At 48.9% G+C, this 18,770-nt stretch overlaps 1 protein-coding gene across 1 annotated transcript in view; it reads left to right on the forward strand.

The window, feature by feature from the left end:
- Positions 1–313: 313 nt before the first annotated feature.
- Positions 314–18,770, forward strand: part of ETS1 (ETS proto-oncogene 1, transcription factor) — a 70,703-nt gene continuing 52,246 nt past the window's right edge. Inside the window, exons 1-2 of the mRNA XM_050910924.1 lie at positions 314–396; positions 5,126–5,270. Of these exons, the coding sequence (XP_050766881.1) occupies positions 325–396; positions 5,126–5,270 (217 nt within the window). The 5' untranslated portion in view covers positions 314–324. The remainder of the gene's footprint in view (positions 397–5,125; positions 5,271–18,770) is intronic.

The following is an 18,770-nucleotide window of genomic DNA, read 5'->3' on the forward strand; positions in this document are numbered from 1 at the left end:
AAAGGAAATATGATCTCATCTTCCCTCAGAGTAGCTCCATCAGCTTCCAGGTGATAATTCATTCACCATTGTCAGGCTCTCATCAGTTTACACTAATGGGTCTGTGTGTTTGCATTGTTGATACAACACGTCTAATCACAATATCTGCTATTAATACAGATATTCTTCCTCTTAACTTTTCCAGCTTAAACTCATTAAGATGATAGTCTGGTCCTAGCTTTATATGGCTGTGAGAAAGCACAGATTTAGCTGATGCTATCAATTTTTATGCCTTCTGCAGCAGGGCATCTAATGTCCGTCTCCATTTCTGCAGGCACCTCTGAGATGATGAGTTACTATATGGACACAACCATCGGCAACACAGCCCCTTATCCTTTGGCTCGCCCTGCAGTGATGGTAAGAAAGGAGTTTGGGTTATTTTTCTGTCCGTAGCGGTGGGTTTTCTCTTTGGTTGCTGTGACTTTGCCAGCCCATTCACTGACACGGCTCGGTGTCGGCCGCTAAATCGTTCCAAGGTTTCACGTAGTTCAGAGCAGCGTCCGAACGCTGAGTGTTTACCCAGAGCTTATCTGAACCTCTCGAGCTTGCAAACCTCAACTGGAAATAGGATCGCTGCATCGGATTTCCTGCGCTTGTGTTCGGAGGAGGATTGTTAGGGTAACCATTGTCCCGGTGCCTCCGCTCCCCATGCTGACCTTCATCTGCCGTGGATGAACACAGTGGGATCAGCACAAAGCAGATCAGGCTTTGGAAAAGGTTTGGTTGGTTTTCTGGAGTTTTTGGACAACTTTGGTGCTTCCTCTCCCGAGCCAGCTTTCTGTCTGTGCAGCTGACGGGTGGTTACGTATAATACATGTTAGTGATCCTGGGCATGCCCGTGCCAGCTGCCAGCAGCTATGGGACAGGTTTGACCGTGCTTCGACCCTTATTTAGAGAAATCACATTAACAGACATTTGCCCAAAGAAATGCTGGCCAGTGTCAAAGATCCTGGACAAGGTCAGGTGAAAGCTGTAACTTTGAGCTGAGACACCAGGCTGCACAGAAGACTTGCTAGAAAGCAAAATTTTCACCAAATTAGGAAGAAAAGGCCACTCTGACACATGAAATATTTCTAACACAGCTCGATATTTTTCCTTTAAATGGTTCCAAGCATGCATTTGGCTTTTAAATATTGATCGGAAATGAAGCAAACCTATTTCCCTGCAGGGAAATAATAATAACAATAAAAAAAGAAAACATCCTGAATTTATTTATATGTATGTATATGTTGTAATGCTCTTACACAGCGATATACACATGTATGTACCATAGATATATTATATGGTATATATGTATATACACGTATGTATATAAGGTAAATACATATATAAGGTATATACCTATACATACACTATATATATGTGTGTATATATGTATATAGGAAGGACAGGCAGGGGAGACGAGGAGGGGGTGTCACCCTCTATGTCAGTGACCAGCTGGAGCGCATGGAGCTCCGCCTGGGGATGGGTGAGGAGCCAACGGAGAGCCTACGGGTCAGGATTAAAGGGAGGGCAGGGACAGGTGACATTACAGTGGGGGTCTGCTACAGGCCCCCCGACCAGGAAGACCAAGCAGATGAGGCCCTCTATAGACAGATAGGAGCAGCCTCACGTTCATAAGGCCTGGTCCTCATGAGGAGCTTCAACCACCCCGATATCTGTTGGAGGGACAGCACAGCGGGGCATAAGCAATCCAGGAGGTTCCTGGAATGCGTTGATGACAGCTTCCTTCTCCAAGTGATAGAGGAGGCAACGAGGTGAGGTGCTATGCTGGACCTCGTTCTCACCAACAAGGAGGGGTTGGTGGGGAATGTGAAGCTCAAGGGCAGCCTTGGCTGCAGTGACCATGAAATGCTGGAGTTCAAGATCCTTAGGGCAGTGAGGAGGGCACGCAGCAGGCTCGCTACCCCGGACTTCAGGAGAGCAGACTTTGGCCTCTTCAGGGATCTGCTTGGTAGGGTACCATGGGATACAGCCCTGGAGGGAAGAGGGGCCCAAGAAAGCTGGTTAATATTCAAGGATCACCTCCTCCAAGCTCAGGAGCAATGTGTCCCAACAAAGAGGAAGTCAGGCAAAAACGCCAGGAGGCCTGCGTGGATGAACAAGGAGCTCCTGGACAAACTCAAACACAAAAAGGAAGCCTACAGAGGGTGGAAGCAAGGACAGGTAGCCTGGGAGGAATACAGAGCAGCCAGGGATCAAGTTAGGAAAGCCAAAGCCCTGATAGAATTAAATCTGGCCAGGGACGTCAAGGGCAACAAGAAAAACATACCTACTTCTATAGGTATGTCAGTGGTAAAAGGAAGACTAGGGAAATGTGGGCCCTCTCCGGAAGGAAACGGGAGACCTGGTTACCCAGGACATGGAGAAGGCCGAGGTACTCAACGACTTTTTTGCCTCAGTCTTCACTGGCAAGTTCTCCGGCCACACCGCCCAAGTCGCAGAAGGCAAAGGCAGGGACTGGGAGAATGAAGAACCATCCAGTGTAGGAGAAGATCAGGTTCGAGACCATCTAAGGAACCTGAAGGTGCACAAGTCCATGGGACCTGATGAGATGCATCCGTGGGTCCTGAGGGAACTGGCGGATGAAGTGGCTGAGCCACTATCCATCACATTTGAGAAGTCGTGGCAGTCCGGGGAAGTTCCCACTGACTGGAAAAGGGGAAACATAACCCCCATTTTTAAAAAGGGAAAAAAGGAAAACCTGGGGGACTACAGGCCAGTCAGTCTCACCTCTGTGCCCGGCAAGATCATGGAGCGGATCCTCCTGGAAACTATGCTAGGGCACATGGAAAATAAGGAGGTGATTGGTGACGGCCAACATGGCTTCACTAAGAGCAAATTGTGCCCGACAAATTTGGTGGCCTTCTACGACAGGGTTACAGCGTTGGTGGATAAGGAAAGAGCAACGGACATCATCTACCTGGACTTGTGCAAAGCATTTAACACTGTCCCGCACGAGATCCTTGTCTCTAAATTGGAGAGACATGGATCTGATGGATGGACCGCTCAGTGGATAAGGAATTGGCTGGATGGTTGCACTCAAAGAGTTGCGGTCAACAGCTCGATGTCTGAGTGGAGAGCAGTGACGAGTGGCGTTCCTCAGGAGTCAGTACTGGGACCGGTGCTGTTTAACATCTTTGTTGGCGACATGGACAGTGGGATCAAGTGCACCCTCAGCAAGTTTGCCGACGACACCAAGCTGTGTGGTGCAGCCAACACGCTGGAGGGAAGGGATGCCATCCAGAAGGACCTTGAAAGCCTTGAGAGGTGGGCCCGTGCGAACCTCATGAAGTTCAACAAGGCCAAGTGCAGGGTCCTGCACACGGGTCGGGGCAATCCCAAGCACAAATACAGCCTGGGCGATGAGTGGATTTAGAGCAGCCCTGTGGAGGACTTGGGGGTATTAGTGGATGAAAAACTGAATATGAGCCAGCAATGTGGACTTGCAGCCCAGAAAGCCAACTGTATCCTGGGCTGCATCAAAAGAAGCATGGTCAGCAGGCCAAGGGAGGTGATTCTCCCCCTCTACTCAGCTCTTGTGAGACCCCACCTGCAGTACTGTGTTCAGCTCTGGGGCCCCCAGCGTAAGAGACATGGACCTGCTCGAGCGGGTCCAGAGGAGGGCCACGAAGATGATCAGGGGGCTGGAGCACCTCCCCTATGAGGAGAGGCTGAGAGAGTTGGAGTTGTTCAGCCTGGAGAGGAGAAGGCTGCAGGGAGACCTTATAGCAGCCTTCCAGTACTGAAAGGGGGCCTACAGGAAAGGTGGGGAGGGACTCTTTATCAGGGAAATGTAGCGATAGGACGAGGGGTAACGGTTTTAAACTGAAAGAGGGGAGATTTAGATTAGATATTAGGAAGAAATTCTTTACTGTGAGGGTGGTGAGGCACTGGAACAGGTTGCCCAGAGAGGTTGTGGATGCCCCATCCCTGGAAGTGTTCGAGGCCAGGTTGGATGGGGCTTTGAGCAACCTGGTGTAGTGGAAGGTGTCCCTGCCCATGGCAGGGGGGTTGGAACTAGGTGATCTTTTAGGTCTCTTCCAACCCAAACCATTCTATGATTCTATGATTCCATATTTATAAATATACATGTGTAAAATAAAATTAAAAGTATATCCTGGGATTATTTCCATATACCTATATATGCTTGTATATATAATACATATCTTTTCTTTATAAAGTATAACTTTATATACAATAAAACCAAACACGTGTAATATATAATGACAGTTATAACCTAGCATTACACACGTGTGGGTATATACATGCCTATATCACGCATACAATCAATACATGTATATACATATATAATGTATTATGTGTAAGCATATAATAATACAGTATATTATGTAATATATATGTAATAATACATAAGTTTATATAAATATACACATGTGTATACACTTCATGTGTGCATATCACATGTATATACACATGTATGTATACACGCACATATATGTCCATGGACACATAAATATAACTGACATAAATATAAATACAAATAACGCAAACATAAACATAAATATAAATGTACTAATCACAAATAATATCAATATAAATAGGAATATGAACATATATATGACGGCTTGCCCCAGCTCCTGCCAGTGTGGGGCCGGGCTCCCCCATCGTGCCAGGGCTGCGATTCGGGGCAGGGCCGTGGCCTCTCCACCCCCTCACAGGCCCCCCACATTTTTTTGGGGGGGGCTATGGGGCCTCCTGCCTCATGCTGCCGAAAAATAACAGTTCCAGCTGGTGGGGCTGAAACAAGGCCCCTCTCATGGAGGGTGTCCTCCCCACGGCCGGCCCTGAGGAGAGCCCCCTCCCCGCCGCCATCTTGCTGAGCACAGCCTCACTGCAGGCCTTCATTTTTTTTCCTCACCTTTGTTTAAAAAAGGGCCTTTTTGGCCTCCTCATGATGCCCCTCAGCCAGGTGAGTTTGGATGACACTGTTTCTTCTGGGCAAACCCTGCCGGCCTGAGGCTTCGTGCCTGATTTTGGTGGGGGAAATGTGCGCTGCCACCTTGCACAGGCCGACCATTTCGGGGTCCCGCTCCCCTGATGCTTTCCCCTCTCCTGCTCCCAGAAGCAAGGTGCCGCCGGCCCCTGTGAGGATCCCTGGGTGACCTGCGGCTTTCAGTCCGCCTGCTGCCAGCCGAGGACGTGCTGCCCGCTCTGGGACGAGCCTGCCACGCAAGAAGTGCCCACCGGCCTGGAGCACTACAGCACGGGTAGGACACCATTTTGGGGGTGGGTTTGCAAACCGGGATGGCGCCTTTCCCCCCCCCGTGCTGTGGGGCTTGGCAGAGTGCTCAGGTGAAAAGACGAGCCTTAAAGGCCCGCCATGCTTTTGTTTGTTGTCCAGCGCGTCCCCCTTGTCTCCTTCCTCCTATATTTGCTTTCTGCCCCAGTCCTGACTTAATTTATTGGGGTGTTTTGCCCTTAATGCAGCCATAGGGCACCTACCACAGCATCACCAGGTTAGTACCTGCCTTGCTGGTCGTCAAGGATCTCCCTCAGTAGAGATGGGGCCAGAAAGCAGACAAAAACCTTAAAGCTGCTTTGTTTAACTATTGTTCTCCTGTCGGAGCGATGCTGAAGGATGGGAGCTTCCTTCTTCCCCCCCATGGCGTGGGTGCCTGGCTGGGAGAAACCCTCTCCTCTTTCAGGTGGTGATTTTGACCTCCTGTGTACACCTCCCTTGCATTTAGGGACTGCAGCCGTGGGTACTGCTCCCTGAGGTCTTGACAGACCTGGGGGTCTCCGGGAGGATACTGTAGGCAAGGTGGACCTGCAACCTGCTGGTTGCATCTTCAGCATTTCTCTTGGCGTTTGCAGGACTGATGTCCTTGCCAGTGGCTTTGGAAAGTGGCCTTCATGGAGGGTTGCAAGGAGCCAGGGACTCCCAAGGTTTAATTCCACTGTGGTAGTAATTTTGGGTCTCTTGCTCTTGTAGCTCATTGCCTTGCTCCTTGGGAGGGTGGTGGCATGGTCTTCAGGTAACCACAACTGGAGATGTGTGGTCACGCTGTGCTGTCAGGGCTGCATGGTTGCAATGTGCTGCACAGCTAAAGCAATTCACTGACTTGGACTAGGTGATCATCTAATGCATTCATAATTTGAAAGTCGTTACAAAATCGCTGGTGACTAATTCTTGCCCTGCACGTTGTTCAACCCGTGAATCTTCAAGCTGAGCTTGCAGTTTGGGCTGCTGCTTGTATAACCAACTGGCAGCGCAGTCGGTCCTCCTGCCTGCGGGGCGGGTGATGAGACATCAGCAAAGAGCCCCGTTGTGCTGTGGCAGAGGAGAGGGCTCAGGTACGCCATGCCATGGGCCAACCGCAGGAACTAAGTGAAAGAGCTCAAGTTGCACGAATGTGACCTTTGCGAAGGGCCAATATGAAGTTTATGTTTCACTTAAGTCCCACATAAGCCTATCATGAAGCATTTAAATCCCATGTAAGCTTTTGCATGGCATGTGCTGGTCTTCTGTGACTTGTTCCCGGCTTGTTAGTTATGCACATTGGCCCCTTGGGAGGGGAAAAGCCCTGATGTTTAGAGACTTTTTGCAGCTAAAGAGTTCAGCAGAACCAGTGACTGTTGCGGTCAAATGTACAGTTTGAAATCTCTCCTTGGCAAATATTCAGGCATTTCAATTTTTTTTTTTTTTTTTCTCCTTTGGTGAGCACTTGTGTGTGAGCAGGAGATGGATGCAGAGCCCTGCGCCTGTGGCTGGAGCAAAACTCTGCTGCCTATTCCCAGCCATTCTTATTTCAGCTATTTGCTCAACTCCTGTGGGTGACCTCTCTCAGCATGATGTCAACTCTGCTCTGATGAAACCTGCCCTTGCAGCATTTGGATTTACTCAAACATTTTGCAAATCTGTGCCTGGAAAGTTTTCTTTGTGTTTCTTTCCCTACCCTCTCCCCTTTTCTGTGAAAGTGCTCTCTCCAGGGACCAACATATCTGCAACTCAGATCTTCATTACCCCATGCTGGGTCTGTGAAATTTCTTGTTGCAGAGGCTGGAGCCTGGTTCAAACGTCAGTGAAGCCAGTAAAAAAAAAAAGCTGTCGTTGTCTTCTACAGGTTTCAATCAAACTTTTGGTACATTGGGACGGGTAGGACAGGCCTTTAATTCTCTTGCAATACCTAAGAATTACTTTTCAGTTCTTCCTGTTGCAATGCAAGGTACTCTTTCTCTGATTTTTTTTTTTTTAATGCTGCTGTTTCTTCAGTCTAGAGCAGTTTCTAATTTTAAATGAGAGGAAACTCTCATTTGTATATACCGCTAGGAACGGTCTTTCATTTCTCCTTTGTGTTTCGGGTGCACATTAAAACCATTTGTCATCTATTCTTCTGGTGTACTAGAGGCTATTTTGGTTTTCATGGTCTTGATGTTGGTGAAAGAAACAAGTCAACAAGGAAAATGCAAGTGTGAATATATCCTCTTGCAATAGAAACCCACAATATTTCTAAAAGTTTTAGAGCTGCTTGTGTTTAGAGAAGATATTTTGCCTTTGAAGCTTGGATGAGTTTATTTACATTGTGCTTGAAGTGCGATAAGATTATTCAGTGATATGGATAAAGGAAAGCCTGATGTGGATTTCACTTGTTGATAAAGACAAGAAGGGGTGGTGGTGTTCTTTGTTTTTTTTGTTTAAAAAGCAAAAATTTGGAAATGGTATAGAATCAGTTTTATTTGTTAGCTTGCTACCACAATCTGCCGTGCATATGTTGGGACTCTTACTGCCCAGAGAATCAACCTAGACTGGGTGCACAGCAAGCAAAGGACACATCCCGGAGGTGGTAGAAAAAAAACTAGCAAGAAGGGAGCTGCTGCCTGTTTATGAAAAGTAGCTCTGCTCCTTGGACAGGTGGCAATAGGAGCGTAAAGGCCATTGCACCTTAGCTGAACCGTCTGGCAGCCCAAAATTAAGGGTGCCATGTGTCTGCCCGAAGTGGCAGGGTTGCTGAAAGGATGCTGAAAGCTACACTTAGCGCCGTACGTTTAATTCATAAGGTAATAGTATCCTAATATTACCCTCTGGTAATATTTTTTGGCTGATACGAGGTTAGGCATAAAACTGGAGTGGAGGAAAAGATTTGATAGCAGTATTATAATTTCAGCACGGACATAAGTCCTGGCTGCACTGCCTTTTTGAGGTAAGGCCACTTTGACAACCCCTTTCACTCTGAACAGGTTTGTTTTCCTTAGTGATAGGGGAGATAAAACTGTTGTTAATGGCAAGCGAGGGATGAAATAACTCTGGCTGAAGAAGTTTCTACAACTGTTGTTGTGCTGAATTAGGACGCTTGGACTGAAGGTGCTCCCAGCCTTTTGGACACTACAGGAGCATTTGGGGGAGCGATCCTGCTTTCACTGAGGCAAATGGGATTGGCTTTGGGATTTGCAAGGCAAGAAATTAAATTAAAGCCTTTTCTAGAAAAGAAATTAGAGCTGTGGGTCTGATGCCGCAGTGAAAGCAGTCCAGCTGATTTTGGTCAGGCTTCCTGCACCAAGACACTGTCACAAATAAAAGGTTTCACCTTAGGCTCATCCCCAACACCCAGTGCCATTCAGCCGGGTGCTGTGGGACACCAGTCTTACCCAATCTGTTGCCGATGCTGCCTGGACATACTAGCTTAGTGCCACCTCTCAACCCACAATATTTTGGGTTTATTAGCTTTGGGGGTGGCATGTCCCTAATGCAGCAAACCTGCATCCAACCCCCTGCTGCTTCATGGACATTGGGTCCCTGCAGCCTGGGCCACAGTGGTGTTGCGCTGGGTTTGGCAGACAAGCAAAGCTTTTGTAGCTGGAGCAACGCATTGCAGCGTGCTGCATTGCCTCACACCCACGCAGACGAAATAGAGATGCCCTCCCTTTGCCCCCACCCTGCTAACTCTAGCTGTGATCTTCCTTCAAGCCCAGCTCTCAGCTCAGGCTGGACTGCAGGCAGGAATCCCACGGGGACCGCCTGCATCCGTGGCGAACTCTCCCTGCTTTTCCCCATGTTGCCCCCTCCTTTGCCACGAGACCTACTCTTTCCCTGGTGGAGATCCCTGGAGGAAAGCTCTTTCTGTGAGCGGTTTCTGGGCCATCTTCCAGGCCCACGCTCGGAGGAAGGGGGCTTGGGGAGGAGGAGAGGAGGGGGGAAGGTGAAAGCTGACCAGGCTCAGCCCGATGGCTTCTCCAGCTGCAGCACATTTTCCGAGCGAAGCTTTTTTAAAAAAAAAAAAAAATCTGCATTTTTTTTCATGTCCTTTTATCCTATTTTTAACTGCGGCCTCCTTCCTTTTCTCAGCCTCCTCCAACACTTCCCCCCTCCCCTGCGCCGCTGCTGCCTCCCCCGCACGCTCTCTGCAGAGATGAATGGGCGTCTTTTCACAGGGCATGCACATCTGCTTGGGGCTCGAGACCTAGCAGGACTTCTCAGGCAGCTTTCCTGGACTGGCCAGTCTGTTCTCTCCCTCCTTAATAAATGAGGAGCCGGCAAGGGAGGACGTGGAGGAAGGTGAAGGGAAACAGAATAGGGGGAGAAAAAAAGGGGTGAGCCACCACGGGGAGGGACGAGCGAGAGCCGAGGCAATGGATGCTAATTCATTTCAAGGCTCAACAAAAGCCGTCCACGAAATCCTGCCTCTGCCCAACCTGCTGCCGGTCGTTCCCCCAGATCTGCAGCTCTCCCTGGCCGTTCGCTCCGGCCCAGGGGATGAATGAGCCCTTTCTGCTGGGCTCTGTTGTCATCCTCTGGCTGGCGAGGTGGCGCAGCCTCTTACAAGCCTTGGGGTCTGGCGCTGTTTATAGCCTGGTTGAAATGGGTTTTTCTTTGACCTTTTTTCTTCGTGGCAGTCTTTGGGTGTTTCACTGGCTCCAGTTAAAAGCATGTCATGCCTACTATACTCGGGCGCTCTGGGTTTGTTGAAGGACATGCATAATTTTCTCCATTAACAGCATTTACTCCAATCTGTCGGTGGAGAGAAAAGATCCCTCTATGCCTTGTGAATGAATTGCAGAGCCGTGGGCTGCCTGTGGTGTCTTAGACTCTCCTGACCCTTTTGCAAGGGCCCTGTGAAGGACGCTGAGCAGTTACTGGCTTGCTCTTCAGGTCATTGGGAGCCGGACTCAGTGTCTGATTTGTGTGGATCCTAGTTGTTTCGCAGGTGAGGAAAACACGTGCAGGCGACCCTATGATACCTAGTGACGCTCCGTCTGCATCCCCCGCTGTAACCTGCTGCAAGTCAGCACTTGGAGAGGTTTATTTGCACCGAAGCAATAGAACGACAAAAATCCAGGCTTTCGCTTTTCCATTTGTTTCCTGCCTGACTCTGGAAAAATCCCTGTCTTGCCTCTCAAAGACAAAACCCAAGGGAGCTCCCTGCACATTGGGTCATCACCAGAGAATGAGCGCTGAGCTCTTTTCCCACTTGAGCTGCAGACTGGTGTGAGCTGGGGATCAGCTGCCGCGCAGGGAGGAATCGTGCTCCGAACAGGGTGTTGGTCCCCTGGATGGGGCTGGGTGAAAGCTGGGAGGTTGTTGCTTGGTTTTTGGGTGATGCCTGCAGATTTGCTGAGGGCCTCCAGTATAACAGGGGGATGGGAGCTCAGCAAGAGGGAAAACGCAAGTTAGCACGCTGCACCAGGACCGTCGCAAAAATGAGCAGCACCACTGGCAGCTTCGGTATGCCATGGGGAAGGAATAACTTGGTGTAGAGTCGAGGAGGAAAGGGACTAAGCAACAGGCTATTCAGGGCTTCTGTGGTACCTTGAGGATGACTGCAGAAGATGTCTTGTTTTGGGATGGTCTTGCAGTAGGATTGATCCCTCTGTAGGGATGGAGTGAGGTGGATGTACCTGTTTCTTTTTCCAGAGGAGGCGGCTATCCTGTGCCATCAAACACTTGCTTCAGACAGGCCACACAAAGTACAGCTGCTTTTTTTTTGAGCTTTCCCAAACTCCTTTGCCTACAGACCCACGAGCACTTGCCCCTGGGAATAGTGGGCAACAGAGCACCCTCTCTAGAGGGTGTGGGTTGCACGTGGCCAGCCCTTCTTGTAGCAGCACCTAGGTGGGCTTTGCTGTGCTAGCATGGAACAGGGAGGGCAGCGTAAGTGAGGCCAGCTACTATTTTCTCTCCGGATGGACAGGGCTAGCTGGGTGATGCCAGGAGAGGGGGACGTGGGGAGCGCGGGGGGCTGGGACCCTGAAAACAGCCTGTTTCTTTCAGCTCCTGGCAGCGTGAAGCACCTCTCTCTCCCTCCAGATGTTCGCTGTGTTTATAGCTGCTGAAGCAAGAGACTGAACTCTCTCATTAATACGTTTCTCTCTCCCTTTCTCTCTCTCTTTCTCTCTCTCTCACATTGAAGCCAGAAGTCTCAGCTCAGAGGTTGCAGCTGGAAGGGAGCTGGGGGTGAGGGGTGGGAGAGAGAAGGGAGGTGTATGCAAGCCTCCCATCCCATTCAACTCCCCCTCTCCACTTTCCTCCCCCCGAATCCTCCCAAAATACACATGCCCCGAAAAAAGAAAAACACTAGCAGATTTTTTATTTCAGAAAGTAAACACTTAGGCCATGGGGGTCTGGAGGTTATGGGAAAAGAGGAAACCATTGGGCTAATCAGGCCGGGACACACTTCCCCTGCTGAAATAAACCAGAAATCATTGCATTACAGGGCGCCGCTGCGGTTAACCCTGGTGCTGCCAACACAGCTGAGCGCTGGGGAGCTGCGGAGAGCCCGTAGCCTGCCCACGCATTTTCCCCCAATCCCTGGTTTTCGGCCAGGGCGAAGCGCCGATGCGGAAGGGGAGCCAGCACTCTGCAGCAGCCCTTTGGCATGCTGGCCCTTTGGGAACGAGCCGTTGGGAATTTTTTAGTAGGAAATGAAAGCTTTTTTTCTATGGTTTATGAGCCATCCTATAGAATTTCATAGTTATTCTTGCCTGAGAACTCTGCCTGACGGTTGCAAACCTCTACAGAGAGGAAATCTTTCTCTGCTTGAATCAGCGAGATTTGGGGGTAATTTCTGCAGAGCTTTGAAGGGTTTTCAAAAAGCTCTTTTCTTCATCCTTGCTAGATTTGCATTAGGTGTATAAATGATTAGACTACTGATTATTTGGTTGCAGACCCTTCGGGAAGGAATCCTTCCTGCTGTCTTTTACTCCTGTGTTTGTAGAGTATCCAGCATATGGGATCTAGCTGTAAGATGGGAGACCCTTGATGCTCCTGCAGGACAAAGAATAACTCTAGTCCAGGTGTAAGTCAGTTAATGGGCCCTTTGTACCAACTTTACAAAGAGATCTCAATTTACCCTCTCTAAGCCTGGCCTTGGACTTCCCCTGGCTCCTTTCACAGTCTGAGTTGCATACTATAAATGGATGCTCAGTACCAGGTCTCACACATTTTGAGACCGCTGCAGCTATCTGTGTTTCAGAAAGGCTGGATCTCTAAGCACGAATGTTTATCACCATAAATGAATATGAGAGATTGTCCATTGCTGTGAGCCTGGATCTGTTTGATCAGAGCTCCTCGCCACGATTGCTGACTCCCTTTACATCCTGCCAGGCTGAGATTTTCAGAGAAGGCCAGATGGATTTTGCACCCAGCTCCTTGTTGCATCCAGGCTGCTTTGGAAACCCCAAATCTTAGCACGATGCCCATGCTGACACGGACTGTGATGGAGTTCACAGCGCGGCACCCTAAGCTGCGCTCTCCCACAAGCCTTCCCTCTGCTAGCAATTACTGAGAGGGAACAGGGCTGAAAGCAAAAGCCAGCATGGAGCACTTTGTAGCCAAGGGAAAGTGATCTTTCCATTGACGCCGCCGAAGAAGGTTTTACCTCATCTGTTACAGTGTAAGTGCTGGCGGTGAAAGGTGCCGTCACCGGTTCCTTGAGCCATCAGCCCAGCTCTTGCAACATTCCCACCAGAAGGCAAATCCCCAGATAGCGCACGATAGTGGAGCTGCAGACCTGCCCCGTCCCACCCTGCTATCTCAAGAATGCATTCGAACAGTAGCTGTTTCTGCAGCCTCTGGAGGTCGAGGCTTCAGATGGAAATCAAGCTCTATGGAGATAGTCCCACAGGGCAAATTTCAGAATTTTTGGAGTTGGTGTTCAGCTCAGATAAGCCCTTGAGAGCTCAGATACTTTATCTGAACCTTATCTGAGCTATTTGCATCACTTCAGTCTGAGAAACCAGGCTGTCAGACGTTTGGGGAGGGGGGCAAGTTGTATTAGGATGGTCTGGTTTTTTAATTGTTATTTCTAACACACAGACACCTCCAGGAGGATTGGACTGTCCTGTCCCCCGCGCAGCTCGAGGAGCTTATATGCAGGCTGAATAGATGAAGAGCAGGAAGGAGAAATACCACGCTTAGAGCCACACAGGAGTAAGGACAGGATTAGGATGAATATTCCTCGAAAGTGCTGTAAGGGATTGCATCTCTCTGCTCTCTTTCTAAAATTGAATAGAAATAAGCTCGAGCTGCCCCTGCTGTTAATTGTAGATGGAAATGATTCTTCCTTTTCAGAGCAGACCCAGGTCTGAGCTTTCTCAAATGTGGTGTGCTTTCTGCGCCTTGTTTACTAGACCCTGTTTTGTGCATGTAAAGTTTCTCACCTTCTCTGGAGCTCCTGGGGGGAGATATGGAGTCCGTGCTCTCTCACTGCTCTCTTAGCATCTCTCCTCTTCATTCCTGCTTTGCAGCAATCAGCTGTTTGACTGAAAGGACCCTGCAGTGCTTGGTCTACGTAATGCAACATCCTCTTCCCAGACCGTGGGGTGGTTTCATTCATCTGAGCTCTAGATCCTGGTGGCTCTTCCCCAGCATCTGTGGTCTTTTCACAGAGGAAGGGTTCTCAGGGATAAGAACAGCAGATTTAGGGGATATGGCTGAGATTACGGGGTCTTACAGCTGGGATTTGGAAGACCTTGGCTACATTACTTAACAGAAAGTCTTTAGGCATCTAAACCCCACTGACTTCCATTGGAGTGAGATGCCTAAACCATTCAAAAGGCTGCCTGTGAGCCACTGCGTACCAGTTTCTCACGTTGGAGATGCAGGTGATTAATTCATTGCACATTTTATTGCGATGCTTAATTCATTGAGGTCAGGCGAGTGGCTGGAAGTCCCTGGGGAACGGTGTTGTACAAGTGCTTGACATTGTAAAAAAAAAAAAAATAAAAATAGATGCCCTAAGCGACACCGAGCTGCTAGCGTGGCCGAGCCCTTGAAGCTGCTGAACACGTGCTGAAGTTTACACAGCCCACCGGATGGACCTTCCCCTGTGGGGTTTTGTATCAATAGGCTTTGAAAAAGTTGCAGCGGGTCAATTGTTGGCTGTTCCACAATAGATGAAATACAGTTGCTCTCTCTGCGGCTGGTTCCCGGGAAGGGAGGCTGCCTCTCCGGCAGCAGGCAGGGCTAATGAAGTTGTGTGTGTACGTCGGGAAGATGGTTTCTCTGCAGAAGAGTCATGGGAGACTTGCAGCGGGCAGCTTGCCGGCCTCCAAATGACTCAAGTGAGGTTGGGAAAAGCTTGGGATGGAGGGTGGAATTTTCATGCGGGCTTATTTTCAGCATTAGGTTTATTAAAGGAGATTCTCAGCCAGCGTGAGCGGCGCAGGTCCATCCTTTGGCAGCTGCCTTCGGAGACCTCTGATCCCCTCTTAGGGCTCCTCTTTTGGTGTTTTTTCTTCCCCTATGATGTTGCAAGGGCACGTTAGGATTCAAGGCCAGGCTCTACCCTTTAAACCCCTGAAGCCGGCAATGAGCCTGCGGGAAAACAGGGTTGGCTTCAACCCACTCAGTGGGAACGCTGCCATCGATTTCGGCAAGGGGGAGTGGATGGGTGCACACACCAAAAAGCAATATAATAAAGTTCATGACAGGACTTCCCTTCCTGGAAAGGGAAACAAAGCCGCTGACATGGCATACGCTGCGTGAGCAGGGGCATGTCGGGTAGCAAAAACGCTTGCAGACATTCGTGCTTCCCATAGCACAAATGGGATGGAGCAAAAGAAACTGCTCCACTGAAGCGGAGATTTGATTTCTAAGAAGAGCTGCCCCAAACTACTTCTCCCTAACTCATCAGCAACTATTTTTCAGGAGTTAGAAATGCCTTTCTCCCCTGGTTTGCATGATTCACTCTCCACATCCTAAGTTCAGGGGGGGCAGAGGGCACTCGTTTTGGCCAGACTGATGTCAGCATTGAGGTAGAATAGGAAAAAAGGAGGAGATGCCCCAAGGGAGCCTGTTCATGGAAAATTTCTAATTTGGTCAGTTCCAAGCATCTCACAGAAAAGCCTGCGCTTGGGAGATTTCAACCCAGTTTTGCAGGCTGAAGAGGCATGACTAATTATGGAAGGTAGTGATGGAAATAAAGCTGGCATCTCCGTCCTGCCCTGGACCAGCTCTTCGCCACACTGCAACCTTGGGGCATCTACACCTCCGGTGAAATGTCTCCAGAGATGATCAGACCTTCTCTTCCCTGCTTTGCATCTAGTTACTGCCTAACCCCAGGAGACCAGATGCTTCCTTTGTCTGGCAGCTTTGGTTGTGTTTCTATCCAGGCAAACAGCTACTACATGAAAGTAGTAGCAGTTTCCCTTGCTTTACAGTAATCAAAATGACAGGATAACGAGGCAACCCAGTAGCCTGCTTTGTCTTCCACTTGTGCCGAGTTCCAGGCTGGGTGTCAGCTCAGTCCCCTATCTAGATGAAATACATCTTTTTTACTTTTCTTCTTGTTGCTGCCAAAAGTGACAGACTGTTTGCAGAAATCAACAATATTTTGTCAAAACGAAATCCAAACATTTCCAGCAAAAACTCAGCGTTTTCTGGTGCTGGCTGTGTTGATGCAAAAACAAATCTCCGTGGGAAACGCCAACATGGAAAGAAAATGGAGAAATAGGTTGGACTATTCTGCAGAATACTTCTCCTGGCTCTCTGATTCAGATGTGTGTCTGAGGGACTGGAAGGCAGAGGGTGGTTGAACCCAAGAGCTTAATCTGGACCACTCTATGTTTATTTAGACCAGATTGGTGTAAACAGACGTGCTCTGTTGACATGCACAAGGAGCCCGGTCTGTGCAGTTTGTGCACAGTAAGTACCGATTCTCGCTCCCTGCTTTCCAATATCAGGACGCGATGCTTCATCCGAGCTACAGCTCCAAGTTAAGGGAACTGATTTTTAAGGTTTCATCCATCTGCTCTTGCCTCATTCATGTCGCCCTGTCTTCCTTCCCCCTTCGTTTGCACCGAGTAAGGCTGTCGGTCTGCCTCTATGTTTAGTGTAGCAGATACTTCCATAAACATCCATCTTCTGAAATCCCTCCCCGGGGGCCTCGCAGCACTGTAGTCAGCAGCCTACAGTGGCACCGGACCGCGGTGGGAGGACTTTCCGCTCCACACCCACCTGAAACGAAATGGTTTTATCGGGGCTCTCCCACGCCTGCCAAGTGCATCTCGATGCTCCCCTCCCCGTTGCTGCCGCTCCTCACTTCATTAGCGCTGGAGATGTTTATAAATGGAAGAGATAATATTTTTCGTTTCCAGTTTGGGTTTCCAGGGCAGCCACTTTCTAAAGCACTTAGGAAGCTTAGAGAAGACGAGGTTATATAAACGATTTTCCCCCCCGGGCTCTTATTAATCAAGTGGCTTGTGGAGCCATTCCCATAGCTTTGGGATCAAGGGCACTAGCTGGGTGAGAGGAGGCAGGCAGTTAATATAAGACATCTTTTTCTTGGCTCTTACCCTTTTTTTTGGTAGGTTTGCGATGAATGAAGCAGTCAGATCCGGCTGTTGGGGTTTGAAAGCAGCCAGAGGGCTGAGTAGCATGCTCCTAGGTTACATTCAAACTCTGTTTTGGGCTTGACTCTTGTATTAGCCCCTTCTAGGCCTTCAAGTGAGTCATGTAGCATCTTTTAATGATGATTTACCTGGCCCTGTTGATATGTCCCTGTAAAATTTGGTTATTTGATGTAAAACTTTTGCATTTCCTGAGTGTAGGGTAAATATGATTTCAATAGCAATGGGCAATGAGTTGATCCTTGTGCTTTTACAATAAAACCCTATGGACATGCATACACACACACTAATTAATGTATTTCCTGGCAAGCCCTGATGCATTTCTAAAGCTTCCCAGCATTTTCCCACCCAGGCTCCAACAGCGGCTGCTACCTAGGGTGGCTGTGAGCAGCACGGGTGGCTCGTGGGTTTGGAAAGCAGGAGCAAGCTTTCGTTCCCATTAGAATGAAACCAAGCTCTGCCTCCTCCTCTGTGTCCTTCCTCCCGCTGTCTCCCCACCACGAGAGCTGAGGAATGGGGTCTTTCTGTTTTCCTTGGGTGGATGGAGCTCCATCTGTAGCGGCAGGTCCAGCTGTTTCAAGCCTGGAGCCGAAGGTCCACAGGAAATCAGCTCATTAGTCTGTTGACCCACCTTCCAGTTTTCCAACCATGCTCTCTCGGTGTGAAAATAATGATTTAAATAGCCAAGGGTGGAAAATAATGATTTAAAGGGGGTAAAGGGGATATTCGCAACTATTGCTGACTGTAGACTTGGCAGAAGGAAACTGTATTTCTTCCGGGTCTTGGGAGCGTGTGAGAAAAGGTGTTGAACATCTGGAGCGATTTAGCAGTTTCATGCTGTTGTGCAAGGCTGCACACTCGGGGTGGTGCAAACGTAGTTCACGCCGAAGAACTGGGATGGGTCGACGGAGAGAAAAGCCGCTTGCGGCGTTTGGCTTGAGCAGGTGCAGGTTGGGCGACGCAGAGGAGCCGTGTCGACCTCCTCCGGGGACAGATGATGGCTCGTGGTGGCCCCTGGCCTCCCTGAAGCATTGCTCAGGACATCGCAGACAGCCCCTGTGACGTTTGGTGTATCGTCGGAATGAATTTTCTTGACTTGCCAGAACTAATTTTCAGGTTGGAAGGAAACTCCAAGCCTCAGAGATATATTTTGAGAGTTTCAACTCACTCATGATGCTAAAACACTGATCGGGCTTCCCAGCTAAAAAGGCAGATTCCTTTCAGCTCATCCGCACCCGAGACCTACCCCTCCCACAGAAACCTCCTCGAAGACACGAACTAACTGGGCAAAAAGAGGGTTTGTTAACATATTGCTCTTAATTGACTTTTTTCCTTTCCCATTTTGAATTTTCTTCCCATTTTAGAAGTGCAAAAATAGAAAGTTTTAGCTCAGGTTGAATGACACACCATTTTCCTTATTTATTTTCTTTTCGCTGTTTTAGCCCAATGAGAAGTGTGTGAAAAAAACCCCAAACCGGTTTGCATCAACCCGGAACATATTTAGAAAAAATATTTACGTCTGCTTTTTTCCTTCAACTACCAGCAAAGCACAAAAAAAAAAAAAAAAAAAATCAGCTGTTTTCACAACTTTTGCTGCAGGCAGCGGCGAAGCGGATAGGGAAGCAAACCAGCTTGTGTGCTAAACCCCCTTGTATCTCAAGATCTCCGTTCAACGGCTTTCTGAAGATAATTAAAAAACCTGAAATAACTGGTGATGATGATGATAGCTGTAGATGGGTGACCATACTTCCACTGGAGTCGCAGGCCCCTGCCGACCAGCTGTCTCTTCCCCATTTACACCAGCAAGGATTTAGGACCTAGGCGAACTAATCAGGAGACCCTCATGGGGAGAGAGGCGTGTTATTTAATTAGCTTTACAATGGACTGACTGGGAGGCACGTGGTGGCTCTAATGGAAGGAGATAG

The sequence above is a fragment of the Gymnogyps californianus genome, chromosome 25 (genome assembly GCF_018139145.2).
Source record: "Gymnogyps californianus isolate 813 chromosome 25, ASM1813914v2, whole genome shotgun sequence".
Classification (NCBI taxonomy): domain Eukaryota; kingdom Metazoa; phylum Chordata; class Aves; order Accipitriformes; family Cathartidae; genus Gymnogyps; species Gymnogyps californianus.